The sequence below is a fragment of the Ictalurus punctatus genome, chromosome 21 (assembly GCF_001660625.3).
Source record: "Ictalurus punctatus breed USDA103 chromosome 21, Coco_2.0, whole genome shotgun sequence".
NCBI classification, from domain to species: domain Eukaryota; kingdom Metazoa; phylum Chordata; class Actinopteri; order Siluriformes; family Ictaluridae; genus Ictalurus; species Ictalurus punctatus.
Window position 1 is genome coordinate 15,939,492 of NC_030436.2, and position 19,491 is coordinate 15,958,982.

A 19,491-nucleotide genomic window follows, 5' to 3' on the forward strand; every position below is an offset into this window, starting at 1 on the left:
CCCCGACCTCAATCCCATCGAACACCTTTTGGGATGAACTGGAACACTGACTGCACCCCAGGCCTCCTCACCCGAGATCAGTGCCCGACCTCACGGACGCTCTTGTGGCTGAATGAACACAATCCCCACAGCCACTTCAAAATCTAATGGACACACTATTAGCTAATGCTGGCTACCTTTCTAATAAATTCTCGGAAAATGCATACACGGTAGGCACATTAACAGGAACACACACAATATACATAGGTCACGTCGTAGGTACTGATTATAGCCCATTTGCCGTTCTGAATACTTTCTCAGCCCCGTTATATTAAGTTCACCCTTAAAGGGACCACCATAGGACCATAGCACATTGAGTGGTGGACCATTCTGTCCCATTCTCACCGTTCTTGTATTGCGTCACTGTACGTGTCCATCATATGTGTCTAAGTGATCTGTAATTATACAGTGTTCTGTATTAGTGCGAAACACCCAAATATCTCCTCTCTTTGCATTTGATAGACAGATCGATCTGTGCATAGTAACAGTTTGACTTCAGTCAGCAACTGTAAAACCTACAAAAAAATCATCAATATGTTAAGGATGAGTAAAGACTCCTAATTGCACTATCCAGCATCATGTAGACGAGGACGGGTTCCCTTTTAAGCCTGGTTCCTCTCAAGGTTTCTTCCTCATGTCAGCTAACGTACATTGTTAAAACTGCTATATAAATACAGATGAATAGAACCGAGTGTCCATGAACCCATGAATTTTACACAGTCAACAGATCAGGGTGGTGGTGGTGGTGTAGTGATGTGGGGAATGTTTTCTTGGAACAAGATATTTAATCGTTAGTAATGCTCGAACGATCCTAGTCATGAGTTAGTTTACTGTTGTCCTGGACAGTGAATCATGACTTTAACCGCTGTAGATTTATTCTAAATGTGTACTTATTGCTCAGTGGCAACTCGAAGCACATCCACTTACCTGTTAATCAAGGAAAATAAAACGGAGTTAAAATTAGTTGTGTGAAACCTTGCGTCTGGTTTTCAGGAGACAGACATGGCCAAACTCCGCCGGGTTTGTAATACTACTACTACTAATAATAATGTTTTCATTTGTCTTCTTCACAATTTCATTTCAACATCCGCAGGCGTTCAAAAAAATATCAATAAATCATCACGTATAGTATGACACGGACCGTATAGATATGCTTAAAGTACATCAAAACCCATATTTTATTTTATGTATAGCAATACAATTTACATATTAAATAACACTATAATAGAATGCTTTGATATAGCTTTCAACAAAACAAGAAAAACACATTTTTTTTTCCTTCGTTTCGTGGTATTCTGGATGCCAAAAACAGGGTTTATGATGTTGGTCAACACCCGCCTGCATTACAGAAGTGAATGAGGGAAACTTAATCAGTGGAGCTTGCCTATGACACCCTCAGAATAATAAAAAAACAAAACAAACTATAATCACATTGAATGAAATATAAAGAAAAACAATCAACAAAACAATAAGAGAATATCACAATCACTGCCTTGTGGTATATGAGGCATGAGACTTCAGTCACTCGGTGAATGAACCACTGGGGTTATTCTCTCTTTTTTTTTTTCTTTCAATTTTTTTTCTTTCAATTTTTTTTTTTTTTTTTTTTTTTACACTTTTTGTTTTCGCACAAAACATCCAGAGAGCTGAGATTCTGAGACGGCTTTATATGAAAATAAAATTCTATAAACATACACCAGGGGATTAAAGGCGAAGAAAACCGATGGACAGACAAGCAAAAATATATACATTCAAAGAAAAGAAAAAAAAAAGAGGATAAAAATGCAAATATCCTTGTTTAAATTGCAGCATATAAGCAAAGGCTCGACACTTGAGTAAAGAAGATGGACATCAGAAAAAAGGGTGGAATAAAATTACAACGCAAAATCAAGATGCCATCAAGAATGCAGTTCTTTCTTTTTGTTGTAAAGGACACAAAATCGCCTTTTAAGGATGTGGTATCAAAGTCTTGAGCTTGCCATCGCAAAAGCACAAATATTTCAACATCTTCACAAAAAAATTCACCGTGTCTCTGGTGATCTTTCTCATAAAATTGGAAAAGTGCTAAATGAACCAAGTTGGGACCTCAGCCTCATGAAATTCATACATACACACACTCACACACTCTCACACACAAACAGACTGCAAATGTGCTACTATGGAAATGAGATGTTGAGTTGAAGTCTTTGGTAAAACGTGACAAATCAAATGTTCCTCGTGCAGCTGTTGGGTAACTGGTGTGTTAACAAGGCCATCATTGTGCTGCTGTGTGACATGATACACACCGTCCACACACACTCCTGCTCTTGATTTTCATGATGTTCATGACGTAAGTGATCAGAAAGGACTTTGAGACACAGAGGCAGGACTTGAGCAACAGGAACTGTGTACAGTCTGCATTTCCTTCTGGAATATTATATATATATATATGTATATATGTCGAGTAAATTGACTCAGCACCACACATGACACACTCTTACATCACACACCTGCAGAGATGAGATCAGACTTTACAAAAGGCATCGAGACCTGACCGATGCAGAAAACAGGAACGGAGAGTAAACAATAGACTAAATAACCAACATTAAAGCGAGAATGACTAGGATTTCCCCATTCAAGCCGAATCAGCAGCCTGCAGAGTAAAGAAAAGACAACCAGCAGGGGGTGCTAGAGAGGACATGGACTGCTATCGAGAAGCGTGAGGCAAAAACCATTGAACCAAGCCGGCAAGGAACCAGTTGCTTATGACGGTTAACATTTTTACAAAACCACAAGTTATAATGAGATACGATATATTCATATATATATTAAAAGCATAATATGAATCATTCAAAAATAAAAAATAAAAAGAAGATAGTTCACAGTAGCTGTTTTAATACCACCTGCAGAAAGATAATGAGTCGAACAGGTTAATAGATGCATAATGTAAAAAAAAAAAATTAAAAAAAAATGAAAAAAGGAATCCTTTATGGTGTTGAAATGAAGCGCAGAAATCCGATGTTGCTCGCCGATGTTTTCGTTTGTTCAGAGTGGGAGTCCTGAATGTTTTAATCTCGTCACAGTCATTTCCAAGCTGTTGCGTGTAGCTTCATGATGGAATGTCGAAACCTGATCGTGGTGGAAATAATAATAAAACAAATAAAAAAGTAGAGAGCGTAGGACTGAAGTAGGCAGTAACACTGATATTTTCATAGTGCAAACTAGACAGAAGTGTGTTTCGTTTGTTGTCATGAACTCAAAAACAGAGGTGCAAATGTTCAGTAGGATAACATTAAGACATAAAATGGCGAGGAAAAAAAAATAAATATCAAAAAACTTTTTATCAGTGTAAAAAAGTAATCGGGTTATTCGTTTAACCAAGAGTTCTGGCAAAAAAGGCCTCAGAAAAAAAGTCTGTCTTAGTCCTTGAAGTTTTACAAAGTAAGTTAAGCGCCTCCTGGCGTTTGCGTGTGTGTGTGTGTGTGTGTGTGTGTGTGCGCGTGTGTGTGTGTGTGCGTGTGAGCTTCAGACGAGAGACTCCATGCTCTCGGCAGGGTCCGATTCGTCAGACAGGGCCATGCTGTTGTTCCGCTCTATGGACACAGGACCGGCTCCGTTCTCTTTAGTGCTCACCAGACTGAGCATAGCCTTGTAAAGGTACTGGTACTGCTCCTGTAACACACACACACACACACACACACACACACTGCTTTTAGATTCAGCTTAAACATCACAGATATGCAGTAGACAGTGCGACATAATAATGAAATGGAGCTGGAGCACATACTAATATATTTATAACAAATCACAATAAGAAGATAACCCACTATAAATCTATTTTTGCTGAATGGAGGTTAATGGAAGTCTGTTTCACTGTAAAACCATAATGATATCCCTTAAACCACATCCAGCTGTTCAGTAATGTCACTGACGCACTAATTCCTTTAGCACACAATGTAAATGCGATTACACTTTCACACCTATCCTAAAAATCGATACTTTTGGTTCATTTGCTGTTTGGTTTCATTTTCAAATGAATCGCACATTATTACATGAGCCAAAAAGTAAGAAAGATAATCTTGCCTTAGAGGTGTGCGGGGAAGAAAATGTACTTGTAAATCTCATTTAAATTAAAATTCTATCCATTTTCCATAGCGCTTATCTAACACAGGGTCGTGGGCGAACCTGGAGCACCTGGGCAGAAGGCGAGGGACGGGGTGCGAACCTGACGCAGGCCACGATCACACAATTTGGAAATGCCGATCAGCCTACATCGCATTTCTTTAGACTGGGGGAGGAAGCTGGAGTACCCAGAGGAAACCCTAGAAGCACTACTCAAACACTCTCAGACTGGCTGTTTCGGTTCACAGCGAGTATGAACTCTACGTTCTCGCCATCACGAACAAACTAAACACTGCACGTGTGAAAGCATCCCGTGTTTGTGTATTTGCGCTACTTTCACGCTAACAGCACTCACAATGTCGGTGAAGACACCAGGTCTCATGAGGTTGATCATCTTGGCCACCTGATAGACGCCGATAGCGTTCTCCTTCTCCAGCTGCTGACTCAGAGTGGTGAGGGCACAGAACATACCCGCCGATACCGCTCCATACCTGGCAACCCACACATACAAACACCGTTCAAGCAAAGCCGTAAACGTCTTACAAAGTTACAAACTTCCTTACGAAGCTCAACTGGGTCACTAAATGTTAAACGAGAAGTTTTTAATGTAAGATCTTGTTTATATTAAAAGCTGCTCATGGTTCTTGCTGTTCAGTGGGTCACAGATCGAGGAATTGTTCTCATCTTATTTAATATTAGAGCATCACTAATAGGAACATTTCTCACACTGTTAATACTGAAATCTGAAGAAAAAAAAAAACAAAACAAAACATAAAAGTAATGATATTTACTGGATATAATTTCCGACACTTAAAATTAAGAAGTAGATTTAGATTTTTTTTTTAGTGGATTTAAACCAACCAACATAAATCCATAAATGAAGATAAATAATAAGTTTAATCATTTAATAAAGACAAAAGAAGTGCCACTGTATAAAATGAGGATGTGCTGCGGTGTCTCAGCTGGTGTGTAAGTCAGTTCTGTTGTCATGGCATCCTTTATTTTTTTGAATAAGTGACCGATCTGGTATGTCTCAATTCAATTCAATTACATTTGTATGGTGTTTTTTTACAATGGACATTGTCTCAAAGCAACTCTACAGAAATTTATAAACAGATTTTACGTGTGTGGCGACGGTGGTGAGGAAAAACTCCCTAATATGTTAAGAGGAAGAAAGCTTGAGAGGAACCAGACTCAGAAGGGAACCCGTCCTCATCTGGGTAACAACGGATAGTGTGAAAGTAAAAGAAAGTTCATTATGGTTTGTACATGAAGTCTTTGTTGAACTAGTCCACTGTTCACCAAAGGAGACCTGAGTACAAAACTGCATGTGGTAATTGCAGTCCTAAGGCCATCGCAGCAACCGTAGTCCCAGCAACCACAGCGAGAACGTCCATGTGGAACCGAGGTCCAAAATGTCAATGTTTAATATGCCATATACTCCTGAACGTGATTGGCATTCGTCATTGAAAACATGGCATGAAAACACATGAAAACATGCACACAACTTTTTTTTTTTTTTTTACACCACTGGAACCTTTTTTGATTTGATTTATTATTTTATGAATGGCTAATTGATATGTTCACCTCTCCCTGATACGAGCTCATTCTTATCAATGTGCAAACTATTTGCGGAGGCAACTTCGAGAGACAGATGTTAACCCTCAACTCCAGCTGCTTAGAATAAAAGTGTCGCTGCAACTGAATAAATGTACATATAAGATGACAAACAGCACGGTTAAAGTGCATACCGCCCATAAAATACGCTAATACCACTTTCCAAGGTTCTAATGAAGGAAGTCAAGCCATGTATATGTTGTACCTGTGTTTCTGTTATTTATGACGCTGGCACTGTGCCTCAAAAACACCACTCTGGAGACCTCGCTAATGCAAAAAGTAGCCTCTGGATGTGCGAATTATTTTCTTTAACGTCAAATTAAACACACACACACACACACACGCAAAGAGCGTCATGGTGTGAAGCCACAGTGTTTACGGGAAGATTTCCTGTTATACTGTTTCAACTATACAACACCTGAAGGAGCTGTGATCCAATTACACATAATGAGTGTCCCTTTAATTTCAACACACACTACTTTAGCACAAAAACCCCTAACGACAGCACAACACCTCATGTTTATTCATTATGTAAATGAAGTACCGCTCGTCTCGTCTGATAAAGCGAGAACGACTAATTGGGCTTTTTAGTGGATGTATTGTTACTATGGTATCACCCCTAAGAGGTTTAGGAAAGATGGCTGTCTTAATTGGTGCCACATTCTCTAATAGAAGGGACATGTTTGTCAGGATAATGTTGTTTCAGCAGCTGAGTGTTTTGTTATTAAGGCCATGTCTCCTTTATGCTGCTGGAATGCCTGTCTCAAAAAAACTAGTGTCTCCAGAGACCCTTCTTCCTCTTGTCTCTGTCCATGAATGGGGCTAAAACTTCATCTTGTGACTTTTATGAGGTTTTGATGTGACATAGATGAGGTGGAAACTGAGAGGAGTCACAAAAGTTAGGGTTAGGGTTAACACTAATTCAAATTTTTATTGTCGGATATTATTATCAGTGTTACACTAACGATATTTAATAAAGTGTGATGACAAAATCTACGGCCTAAACACACACAAAAAAAATTGCTTGTGAACTTATTAACACCGTAGCAATATATAATACCAGCCCCACATAAATGTGATGTAATACGTCTCCATAGCAAAAAAAATAAATGAGCTTGCCTGAATATTTCCTGTGAAATTTTACATATTGACATAGAAGAGAAGTTTTTGTCTCTGACCTGCCCTCTAGTGGACAGGACTTTAAATGTTCTGGTAGATGTTCGCACACACAAACTCACTCGTCGTGCACTATGGTGGGTCCGTCTCTGGTCATGGCCTCTTCCTTGATGATGTTGACGAGCTCAAACGTGCTGCTGATGGGCGCATCCGGGTTGGGCCATTTCGGGCACTGAAAATGACGCACCTCCAGCACGTAGTCGTCCTGATCAGGAGAGAGGTGGACAAAAAACAAACACGCAGATGCAGATCAGTCTTCCGGTAGATACACAGAGAACACAGAAAGCAAACTAATGTAATAGATTTAGCACTGGAGGTCCAACACAGAAAAATGTTGTTTATATTTGACACCTACAGAAAGTTAAATCACTCGTGGGAAATTTGAGCAATTAGGAATAATCTTTCAACCGAAACACACACACACACACACACACACACACACCTGTGTAGCCTCGAGGATAAAGTCGTGAATGATGATCTGCTCCTCATTGGACAAGCAGAGTCTGTCTTTGCTAATGAGCGTGACGGTAAAAGCTTCACAATTCATGGCTTCCTCTCGACTCGGCCAATAAACAAACTCATCCTCAGCCTACGTCCAAAACAGAGAGAGATAGATAGAGAGAGAGAGAGAGAGAGAGAGAGAGAGAGAGAGAGAGAAAGAAAACGAGAGAAAGAGAGAGAGAACACGTGAGAGAAAGTGAGAGAGCGAGAGAGAAAGTGCGAGAGAGAGAAAGTGAGAGAAAGAGAGTGAGAGAAAGCGTGAGAGAGAAAGCGAGAGAGAGAGAGCGAGAGAAAGCGAGATGGAGAGAGAGGACAGATGAAGAAAAAGAGTGAGTGAACAAACCGGTATGAATACAAGCTTCTTTGTACTTTTGTTTTTTTTTTTTAACAGAATTTTCCAGGCACTCACCAGCCCCTGGTTGTCGGGAAGCATGACGATGATTTGCGCGTTATGGTCCCAGATCATCCTCCAGAAGTCTTTAGTGGTGTGAGGCAGAGGATGCTGGGTAATGATGAACTCGTTGCTGCGGTAGTACCCCTGCAGGATGGCACGGGAGAGTTCAAGAAAACAAAGAAGACTTTCTGAATATATGAGTGAAAATAATCATAATTAGGAGCAGCTAAAATGTCTTACGTAGGAAATAAATGGCAAATATTCATCGATGAATCACTGTTTAAGAGTCGTTTTCAGCAAAAGCATTACACACAAGGCAAGCGGGGGCGTTCCACAAATTTCCGAGCAGTGTGTAAACGCAGTGACTGTGAAACCTTCTACTGAAAAGGCAAACATTTTACTCCTGGTTCCTTGAAGGTTCCCTGAACTTCGACCTAGGACCTACTGGTATTCAGTTCTCACTGTTCACCTCACAGTGCAGGCCCTGAATGAAGGGCTTGGGAACTTGTGGTGGATTTTCTGGCTCTATTCACACATGTGTAAGTGCTCTAAACATATACTGTAATCCATCTCAAATAAGACTGTTAATAAATAATAGCTAAGCTAGTGGAGGAAATAATAATATAATTCTTTTTGTCCTGAACTGGATTCAAGAAAAAAAACAAAACAGTTCAGCTTTTTTTAATCCAGCTGACACCTACAGGTCATTATAAGTAACCACTACCATTAAGTCCTTCCTTTTTCTTCTTCATCCATCCTTCCTTCCAACATCCATCCATCCCTCCTTCCAACATCGGTCCATCCTTCCTTCCAACATCGGTCCATCCTTCCTTCCAACATCCATTAATCCCTCCTTCTAATGTCCATCCATACTTCCTTCCAACATCCATCCATCCCTCCTTCCAACACCCATCAATCCCTCCTTCCAACATCCATCAATCCCTCCTTCCAACATACATCCATCTGACATCCACAAATCCTTCCTTCCAACATCCATCCATACTTCCTTCCTACATCCATCCATCCTTCCAACATCCATCCATCCTTCCTTCTAACATCCATCCATCCATCCTTCCAACATCCATCCATCCTTCCTTCTAACATCCATCCATCCTTCCTTCCAACATCCATCCATACTTCCTTCCTACATCCATCCATACTTCCTTCCTACATCCATCCATCCTTCCAACATCCATCCATCCTTCCTTCTAACATCCATCCATCCTTCCTTCCTACATCCATACTTCCTTCCTACATCCATCCATCCTTCCAACATCCATCCATCCTTCCTTCTAACATCCATCCATCCATCCTTCCAACATCCATCCATCCTTCCTTCTAACATCCATCCATACTTCCTTCCTACATCCATCCTTCCTTCTAACATCCATCCATCCTTCCTTCCAACATCCATCCATACTTCCTTCCTACATCCATCCATACTTCCTTCCTACATCCATCCATCCTTCCAACATCCATCCATCCTTCCTTCTAACATCCATCCATCCTTCCTTCCTACATCCATCCTTCCTTCCTACATCCATCCATCCTTCCAACATCCATCCATCCTTCCTTCCAACATCCATCCATCCTTCCTTCCAACATTCATCCATCCCTCCTTCCAACATCCATCCATCCCTCCTTCCAACATTCATCCTTCCTTCCAACATCCATCCTTCCTTCCAACATCCATCCTTCCTTCCAACATCCATACTTCTTTCCAGCATCCATCCTTCCAACATCCATAGTTCCTTCCAACATTGATCCATCTTTCCTTCTAACATCCATCCAGCCTTCTTTCCAACATCCATCCATCCTTCCTTTTCCTTCCTTCTTTCAACATCCATCTTTCCTTCCTTCCAAAATCCATCCTTCCTTACTTCCAACATATATCCTTCCTTCCTTTCTTTTATTCCAGAACATTTTAAGAGTACACTTTTTAATAGTGCTGTGCCTTTTTGTTTTAATTGACTTTGCCTACTAAAAAGATTTCAGTCCACTGATATAATGAAACTAAAATGTGAAATGTAGAGCTTTTTAAAAACTCTGGAGTCTCACTGGATGATGAGAGTAATATTGTGCCGTCTCTTTATTTAAACAAAATCAATTTATTCACGCCGTCTCACAAATATCTGTCTGCTAAGTTCATAAATAAATATTAAGCCACACTCCTCAACTAAATCGTCCACTGCTACAAATATAAACAATTCTGTATTTGATGGCGGCAGACAGGCCCCGTCAGGAAAGGCTGACTCCACAGATTAAGCACCCTAAAGAGTCTCCCTACACGTGCTAGAACTGATTAGTGTACAAATAGAGTTAATGTCGAACAGGACAGGACTATATAGACTGACACTCACCATGATGTAAGAGGCATTGATGTAATCGGTGCCTTTCATTCCAGGAAGTGGAGCCAGGCCGACACGCGCTCTCTCCGCTGGGAGGGACACAGAATACACAGAGGTTTTTATTAACCAGAGATAGCATGGATAAGGTGTTGTATGGATTTGTATCCTGCTGAAATGAACATGTTGCAATCATGCTGCGGAGAGCGCCAGAAAACAAAAGAAAGACAAAAGCTAGATATGTTTTTGTTGCAGTGTAACATGAGGTGGACCCTATCAAATATGAAACAAATATGGATTACTGGGATGTGTATATCACAGTTACTATTGTAGCTCAGTTATAGTTTTACTACTACTATGGCAAAAGTGATATCCATCTATGGTATTTACTGTGAGATAAATGACAGCTAGTACTTTATTCTACAGGGTGTAGTCTCCATACATAGGGGAATTCTTTAATAAATACTTTTCATAAAAAAAGAAATAAAACAATAAAACATGTTTATTTGCCAAGGATATAAAATTATATGAACAATGCCTTGGCATGGTTGTATAGTTGAGAATATTTTTTACCAGAGTAAGAGGAGGAAAAAAAATAAAAATCTCTGGGACTTATAAGAATATCAAATATACTCAGAATACTCAATATTTAACCACGCATTTTAAGAATATAACAACCTACACTATGATAGTATCATAGGAATAACACAACAGCGCACATAAACACTACTGTAAAAACTTGCAGCGCCCTCCTTCAATGCTTGTGCTATTTTCTTATAGCGACGTCCCATTTTGTGAAGCTCAACAACTTTTTGCCGCACATCACAGCTATACTGCTTGGTCTTATCCATTGTTATGAATGACTAAGGGAAACTGGCCTATTTGTTACCTCATGTTTATACCCCCGTGAAACAGGAAGTCATGGTTGAACAATTTCCTGTTCCTAGTCACCCGGGTGTACTAAAAAAATGTAAAATATCAATGGTAATATATTTCAAATATATTTTTCTCATATGAATTCATAGGGGTGCCAATAATTGTTGCACACCTATATTTAAAAAAGTGTTTTTTTGATGATGTTTTTTTTTTTTTTTAAATAAACCTGTGTTTTGATTGCAATTGCTTGATATCCATGAGAGAAGAGAATTTTTGAACAATAAAGACAATTTTCCCAGCATTCTTGGCTCATACAGTGGGGGGAAAAAAGTATTTGATCCCCTGCTGATTTTGTACGTTTGCCCACTGACAAAGAAATTATCAGTCTATAATTTTAATGGTAGATTTATTTGAACAGTGAGAGACAGAATAACAACAAAAAACTCCAGAAAAACGCACGTCAAAAATGTTATAAATTGATTTGCATTTTAATGAGGGAAATAAGTATTTGACCCCTCTGCAAAACATGACTTAGTACTTGGTTTAAAAACCCTTGTTGGCAATCACAGAGGTCAGACGTTTCTTGTAGTTGGCCACCAGGTTTGCACACATCTCAGGAGGGATTTTGTCCCACTCCTCTTTGCAGATCTTCTCCAAATCATTAAGGTTTCGATGCTGACGTTTGGCAACTCGAACCTTCAGCTCTCTCCACAGATTTTCTATGGGATTAAGGGCTGGAGACTGGCTAGGCCACTCCAGGACCTTAATGTGCTTCTTCTTGAGCCACTCCTTTGTTGCCTTGGCCGTGTGTTTTGGGTCATTGTCATGCTGGAATACCCATCCACGACCCATTTTCAATGCCCTGTCTGAGGGAAGGAGGTTTTCACCCAAGATTTGACGGTACATAACCCCGTCCATCGTCCCTTTGATGCGGTGAAGTTGTCCTGTCCCCTTAGCAGAAAAAAACCCCCAAAGCATAATGTTTCCACCTCCATGTTTGACGGTGGGGATGGTGTTCCAGGGGTCATAGGCAGCATTCCTCCTCCTCCAAACACGGCGAGTTGAGTTGATGCCAAAGAGCTCCATTTTGGTCTCATCTGACCTCAACACTTTCACCCAGTTGTCCTCTGAACCATGCAGATGTTCATTGGCAAACTTCAGACGAGCATGTATATGTGCTTTCTTGAGCAGGGAGACCTTGCGCGCGCTGCAGGATTTCAGTCCTTCACGGCGTAGTGTGTTACCAATTGTTTTCTTGGTGACTATGGTCCCAGCTGCCTTGAGATCATTGACAAGATCCTCCCGTGTAGTTCTGGGCTGATTCCTCACTGTTCTCATGATCAATGCAACTCCACGAGGTGAGATCTTGCATGGAGCCCCAGGCCGAGGGAGATTGACAGTTCTTTTGTGCTTCTTCCATTTGCGAATAATCGCAAAAACTGTTGTCCCCTTCTCACCAAGCTGCTTGGCAATGGTCTTGTAGCCCATTCCAGACTTGTGTAGGTCTACAGTCTTGTCCCTGACATCCTTGGAGAGCTCTTTGGTCTTGGCCATGGTGGAGAGTTTGGAATCTGATTGATTGATTGCTTCTGTGGACAGGTGTCTTTTATACAGGTAACAAACTGATATTAGGAGCACTCCCTTTAAGAGTGTGCTCCTAATCTCAGCTCGTTACCTGTATAAAAGACACCTGGGAGCCAGAAATCTTTCTGGGGGTCAAATACTTTTTTCCCTCATTAAAATGCAAATTAATTTATAACATTTTTGACATGCGTTTTTCTGGATTTTTTTGTTGTTATTCTGTCTCTCACTGTTCAAATACAACTACCATTAAAATTATAGACTGATCATTTCTTTGTCCGTGGGCAAACGTACAAAATCAGCAGGGGATCAAATACTTTTTTCCCTCACTGTAATTACCAAGGGTGCCAATATTAGTGGAGGGCACTGTAGGTACCATAAAGCACAGTAATCAAATAATATAGCAGTATGGTTTATATGCTATAGAGATAGTAACCATAGCAACTTTAAACTACCATAGTGAACCCATAGTGTGAGGAAGTATAATTGTTCAGGTGTAACTCACATGGAACGACAGAGGAGTTGCGGTTCTTTTCCTTGTTGCAGTCTTTCTGTGCGCTGAAACACTCTGCAAACCTGGCATTACACTGAGTCACCAGCTACAGGAGCAAGAAAATACACACTATTCTCATCTTTAGCATCTCTAAATCCAGACAAAACAAGGAAACCTCTATACATGAATTATATAACATGAATTAGAAACTTTCCAACAATCTATAACTCACTATGGACTGGTTTAAAGACGACAGGTTAAATTTTACCTAAAAAACCCGCAAATAAATTAAGTATTAAAAAAATACATTATTTATACAAAAAATGTACATATCGGGGAGGCATTAAAGTAATTTTTTTTAAATACCTAAAATGGTCAGTTTTGCCTACTCTTAAATAGGTTAAACCTTTTTGAGCATCAGTTTTAATGCCTGCTGGGAAAAGGCAGGTGATGACAGACAAAATGTGAAATGGTGACTCTACCTAACCTGTAATACATGTATCTGACATTGTTCTAGCGTTTCTTCAATTCAACAAACAAACAAACAAACAAAAATCCCATAAATCCATTCACACAAGCCATTTACTAAAGATCTAGTTACTAGACTAGGAGAAGAAATAAAATAAACAAGGCCTGTTTAAAAGCTAGCTGAAAGAAACATCTCAGTGGAATGAAGAAGCAGAGCAAAAAAAAAAAAACAGACGAACTTTAGCCTGAAGGCTAATTACATTTAAAGCATGAAGCCTTGCAACGTTCTGCACGAACACCCTCGATCTCACATAACCGGGGAACTGACTGCATTTTTGTGTGTGTGTGTGTGTGTGTGTGTGTGTGTGTGTGTGTGTGCGTGTGAGAGAAAGGGGAGATGATTCAAATTAAAGCACAATCCACACATACACTCCATTTCCCACAGCGAACACACACTCGGGTTGCCCTCGTGGCACGACCGGCATTTCAAATGAAACTCCACTTTTAATTCATTTTTAGTCTAATTATGTTAGATTTATTATGAATTTGAGTATGTAAGAGAGCGAGAGAGAGAGAGAGAGAGAGAGAGAGAGAGAGAGGAGAAGTCTGAGAGCTTCTCCTGCCTGACCTTGAACTGTTTCTCAAGCCGGGTTTTGCCGCTCCGGCCAGGGGTCAGGATGCTGTTGACGTAACTGTGCAGCTGGCTGGACAAAACTTCCGTCTCCTTCCCCAGTATGGCCTCCAACAAGGCATCATGGATGAAGACGTACTGCTCCTGAACAAATGACAGACAAAAACAAATAAACAAAGAAAAAAACATCAACAAGTGTCAGGAAATGTGTCAAAGTGTCAAAGAAAGTGAGTGTGAAGTGAAGCACACTGCTGAGACTAACCTCGGTTTGAACCAGGTAGTTCCTCTGTGTGCGAATGTGTTTAAGGAAACCCAGCACATTGACAGAGCTGTTATCCTTAATCTGCTGCAGCATGCTGTCAATCACGATATAGGTTCCTGTTCTGCCTACGCCAGCACTGTGGAGAAGGAGCACACACACACACACACACCCTGAAGCATCAGATGTTCTACAAGCGTATACGTCCTGTCGTTTTCACTCTATCTTCATATTTAAAATATAACTGATTCATCCGTAGTCCGTTTTATTCTGATGGTACGTATGTATTCGTCTGCAACAAAGAATGTGCACGTCTATAATAAGACTAATAGTACAAACTTTATTTAAATTTGAAGATTTTCAGTCAGGACGGTTCCCTTGATAAATGACTCAATCAAAACATGAAAACTGTTTGCAATTAATTCAACGATTTCTTTTCATTAGGGAAATAAGTAAGTAAGTAAGTAAATAAATAAATTGATAATGAAACATTTTTAATGTTATGACCAGTGATGTCACTCCAAGCTGCTTCAGAACAGTGCCTTTGACGGACTCTTTTGAGAATCTGGAAATGATTGCAGTGCTGAACGACACCACGAGACAAAAAAAATGTAATTGAGTGTTGACGTTTTGTGTGTGTACCTGCAGTGAACGAGCACGGGGCCCATCTCGGGCGTCTGTGCTGCAGAAGATTTCCTGACGAAGGTGAGCACAGGCAGCGTGTACTCAGGAACACCCATGTCAGGCCATTGCGTGTAGTGATACTGGATTACTGTTCTCTCACTCTGACGACTCTTTACACTGCCCTTCTGTCCCTACACACAGACACACACACACACACACAATTACAAAGACAAACCTTCACGATGCCCTTCTGACCTTTAAAACCATCATTTACACACCCTTTCACCTCACAAATGCTCATCCACCCACAATTCCTTCGCACACATCTCTCTTTCTGACTCTCTCTCTCTCTCTCACACACACACCCAAGTACACACACCACCACATCAAACATCCTTTTTAGTCTTGAAACACAACAACACACAATGACATTCATGTACATAATCCATAATGCCTGAGAACATTGCATTTTGGAAAGTAAACAGATTAACCTCTGGTCCTCTCCTGTATCTAAGAGGCTTGTGTAAAAATGCCCATTATTATGGCTGGCTAAACACTTTATGTGTGTTAGTTAAGAGGATTAATTCTGAAGCATTACAGCCTTTTAACAAACAAACACACTGTAAATCTCACGCCAAAATAAGCCTCTTAATTCCTCTTACTACCTCAAACCTAAAAAGTGAAACAGGCACTGTTACGTCCATCCGTTTTCTGTAGCGCTTATCCTACATAGAGTTACGGGGAGCCTGGAGCCTATACCAGGGGACTCCAGGCACAAGGGGGGGGGTTGATTTACTTAAAGGGTTCACTGTGTTTTCACATTGCTTTAGTGAGAATATTTCAGAAAATGTAATATTGTCGATAGTTTCATTGCAGCTGCATTACGTTCAAATCTCCTGGCACATCCAAAACTGCAGTCTGTTCAATATATAATGCTCTATTTGAGTTTTGGAGCCACAAACAAAAGCATATTTGTTAATTACTTAGCTTGCAGGTTAGTCTATAGGAAATATAGAGTAGGGAATTGTTTAAAGGTTTTGGCTACCAGCAGCCAATCAGCCAGAGCAAGAGTATGTAAAATATTGAACCAATGACAACAGCTAAATAAACAGCGTGACGCCCGATGTAAATCTCCGGACTTGAGGAAATTATTCCAATTCACAATTACTATCGACGTACTTTGCCAAAAATATTTAGGAAAGTAATATATTTGATACTTTTATTACTTTTTATTCTACTACATCTCTTATACATTTGATTTCTGTATATAATTATCATGCACAACCTCAATTCAATTCAGTGAACAGTTGATGACATCAACAAAACAGGCTTCATGCTAAAACTGTAATGAATTTCCTGGTTACACAATGGTACTTTTTGATCATGTAGTGCACCGTTATAGAAGGGAATTATTTATAACCGCTCTATCCGGTGTCATCCAGATGAGCATGGGTTCCCTTTTGAGTCTGGTTCTTCTTAAAGTTTCTTCCTCATATCGTCTCAGGGAGTTTTTCCTCAACACCTCTGGCCTCTCATTAGGGATAAATTTCTACATTTAAAATTGATATTCTGAATATATATATATATATATATATATATATATATATATATATATATATATATATATATATATATATATATATATATATATTTCTGTAAAGCTGCTTTGTGACAATTGTCCATTGTTAAAAGCGCCATACAATTAAAATTGGACTTGAATAAATTGCATCGATTGAAATGGATTAATTTTAGTGCAGATACTTTTCACAGATCTGTTCCAGTTCTCCTGTAACACCAGGCGGTGAGCTACAGAGCAGAGTCTCCTTTTCAGGGTCTTATTTTAATGGTATAAACTTGGCCCATGGCCCATATCCATTTGTATCGGCACCTGTGTGACCGGTTCAAAGTCTAATCTCTGCTTAAACATCTGCTACAAGTCAGATATCTCCAACAGCAGCAGTGAGTGACTCACTTTCTTCAGAGTTCACTCCCAACCTGAAGTGGACACACCTGCTCCAACTGAACAAAGACTTCGGGACACTTTGGATTAAAGTGAGGATCAAAGTGCACTGCATGCAGGGTGTGTTTCAGATCAACTGCAGCGAGTGTCAGCGTGTGTGTGAGAGAGTGAGAGAGAGAGAGAGAGAGGGAGAGAGAGAGAGAGAGAGAGACTCAGACCTTCTTGACTTTGGTGTTGCGGATGGTGAAGCGGCGGAGTGTGTAGCAGGCATGCACCTTGCTGCTCTTCAGCGTCACCACAATGTTACCGTACTCCTCGCTGTTCTCCGTCGGCCAGTACTGATCACACTTTCTCTGTAACACACACATATATACCCTCACGTAAACACATTTCCATCCAAAGTTGCTTCATAAGTACCACTTGACAGATTTAATGTTATTATTTTGCAATACATGGCAACCTCTGATCTCCAAGTCACACAAAGTTACAGTTAAATCCATTTCTTAAGTCAGGATTAATTACCAACTTTGTTTAAGACGAGCAGCTGAAGTGCAGAGTGATGTCATTCAGATCGTTGATCCGTATCGGTGGTAGCGAGAGACTAAATCTATATCTTCTAAATGCGAATTCTGTCATTGTTTTGGAGCGCACTTGCTTATAGACAACCTTAACACTAACGTCTTCATACTAAAGCCACAAAACTTCAAATTTGATTTCATGGAACAAAAAAAACCAAAACGTTCATTTCAAAGTGTGTTGTAAGTCTGGCTCTTTCTAAACATGATCTACAATATCATACAATACTTTAATAAGCAGGTCAAGAGAGTCATGCCAAAACTTCTCAAAATATATTCTTGTGACTTTCCCTACTTTCATTTTTTCAACACTCTGAAATGATCTTTTCCTGCAAATAAATAGTAATAAAGAGCTGTATTTCCTTTTAACCAATCAAAACCCATGTTGGATGCAAACGTTTGCTGTAGTCACTTACATGATGTGGACGTTTTTTGCTCTTCTTGTCATTTTTTCTTTGTTAAATATTGTTAAAAAAGAGAGAGAGAGATCAATGTTTTTGTGTCACATGCCAAATAAAAAGACTAAAAAGAATCTTTGTTATAGGATGTTATATTAGGGCACAAAAAGAAAAAAAAAACCCATCTGGTTCCTGAGAACTGTCTAGAAAGGAGAACAAGATGAAACAGAATGTAGCTGGTAGAAGATGAGAGCAGCTGAGGGAACTCACCCGTCCTTTCTCCACCAGGTTGGTGATCATGACAATGATGCCTGTGTTCTGCTCCCATACCATTCTCCAGAAGTCCTCGAAGGTGGACTTCAGGGGACCCTGAGCAGCAATGTAGGCCTTGGGCTTGTTGTAACCCTGAGAGACATGCATACACACTTCAGCTTATACAATCATTACTCACAATTGCAGACTTAAGATACGTCGAAACATATGGAAGGGCTTGCGTTAAACTCAGCTCATTCAGATAATTGAAATTGATATAAGGAATAAAAGTTGGAGGTGGAGCTGGAACCACCGCAGAGCTGATTATTTTCCTATAACAGCATGTCCTGAAGTGTTGTATTCCTCTTATACTACAGTACAATCATTTCTATGGGATTAGATTTGTGCCAAAAGTATTAAACGTAACTTTTCGAGAAAGGAAAAATGAGAGAGAGGAAACACATTCTGAAAGTGAAAACAGTGAACTCGGTGGCAAAAATGAAACACGGTCTTCAAATAAACAGCGTTCTTTGTTATCAGTTTTCTAAGCTTCGATTTCGTTAATCATGGTTGGTGAATGCGCGGCCAGAGTTTTCGTTTAGTCTTTCAAACTTTTCAGTAACGCTCCGCAAGTTTACATTCGTCATTCCGTCACGAACCTCTCGGGTGGGCAGGGCTTAGCAGCGGTTTACTCTCATTGGCTAGTGAGATTTGGATCGACAGCTCTCTGACCAGGAAGTGTAGACTTCACTGTCCCGAATTTTGGAGAGCGTTCTGGATGCGCTTCTCTGTACAGTTGTAGTGTTTGTACTTTGTAGTGGAAATGTACTTGCTTACTTAGTCAGTATATTAGTTAGGAATTAATATTTGAGGTTGAGATTTGAGTCACATACGACTATTGCTCCGAGAGGAGCAGCACAGAGTGTCATCGTCATCAATGTCATCCTCCTCAGCTGTCAATCCAAATCTCACTAGCCAGTGAGAGTAAATCGCTGTCAAGCCCCGCCCATACATGAGATTTATGCCAGAATGGTGCACGTAAACGAAATGCTTCAGACTGTTTATCTTCTCTCTCATTGATAATTTCTGTTCATTTCTTAAAAAGTTATGTTCAATACTTTTGGCACAAATCTAATCCCAAAAATTTTCCCACGTTAAGTAAGGAAAGACACATGATATTATCCAACAAACAATCCAGTTT

The 19,491-nt window shown here is 39.9% G+C and overlaps 1 protein-coding gene across 2 annotated transcripts in view; it reads right to left on the minus strand.

Annotated features, from left to right (window-relative positions):
• Positions 1-1,188: 1,188 nt before the first annotated feature.
• The window catches only part of ptprga (protein tyrosine phosphatase receptor type Ga), a 305,123-nt gene continuing 286,820 nt past the window's right edge, over positions 1,189-19,491 (minus strand). For both annotated transcript variants that reach the window (XM_017450210.3, XM_017450211.3), the window contains 12 exons: positions 18,309-18,443; positions 17,284-17,418; positions 15,124-15,296; positions 14,485-14,620; positions 14,220-14,366; positions 13,136-13,229; positions 10,189-10,265; positions 7,844-7,972; positions 7,376-7,522; positions 6,996-7,138; positions 4,496-4,631; positions 1,189-3,690 (listed from right to left, as the gene is read on the minus strand). In XM_017450210.3, the coding sequence (XP_017305699.2) occupies positions 3,544-3,690; positions 4,496-4,631; positions 6,996-7,138; positions 7,376-7,522; positions 7,844-7,972; positions 10,189-10,265; positions 13,136-13,229; positions 14,220-14,366; positions 14,485-14,620; positions 15,124-15,296; positions 17,284-17,418; positions 18,309-18,443 (1,599 nt within the window). In that variant the 3' untranslated portion in view covers positions 1,189-3,543. The remainder of the gene's footprint in view (positions 3,691-4,495; positions 4,632-6,995; positions 7,139-7,375; positions 7,523-7,843; positions 7,973-10,188; positions 10,266-13,135; positions 13,230-14,219; positions 14,367-14,484; positions 14,621-15,123; positions 15,297-17,283; positions 17,419-18,308; positions 18,444-19,491) is intronic.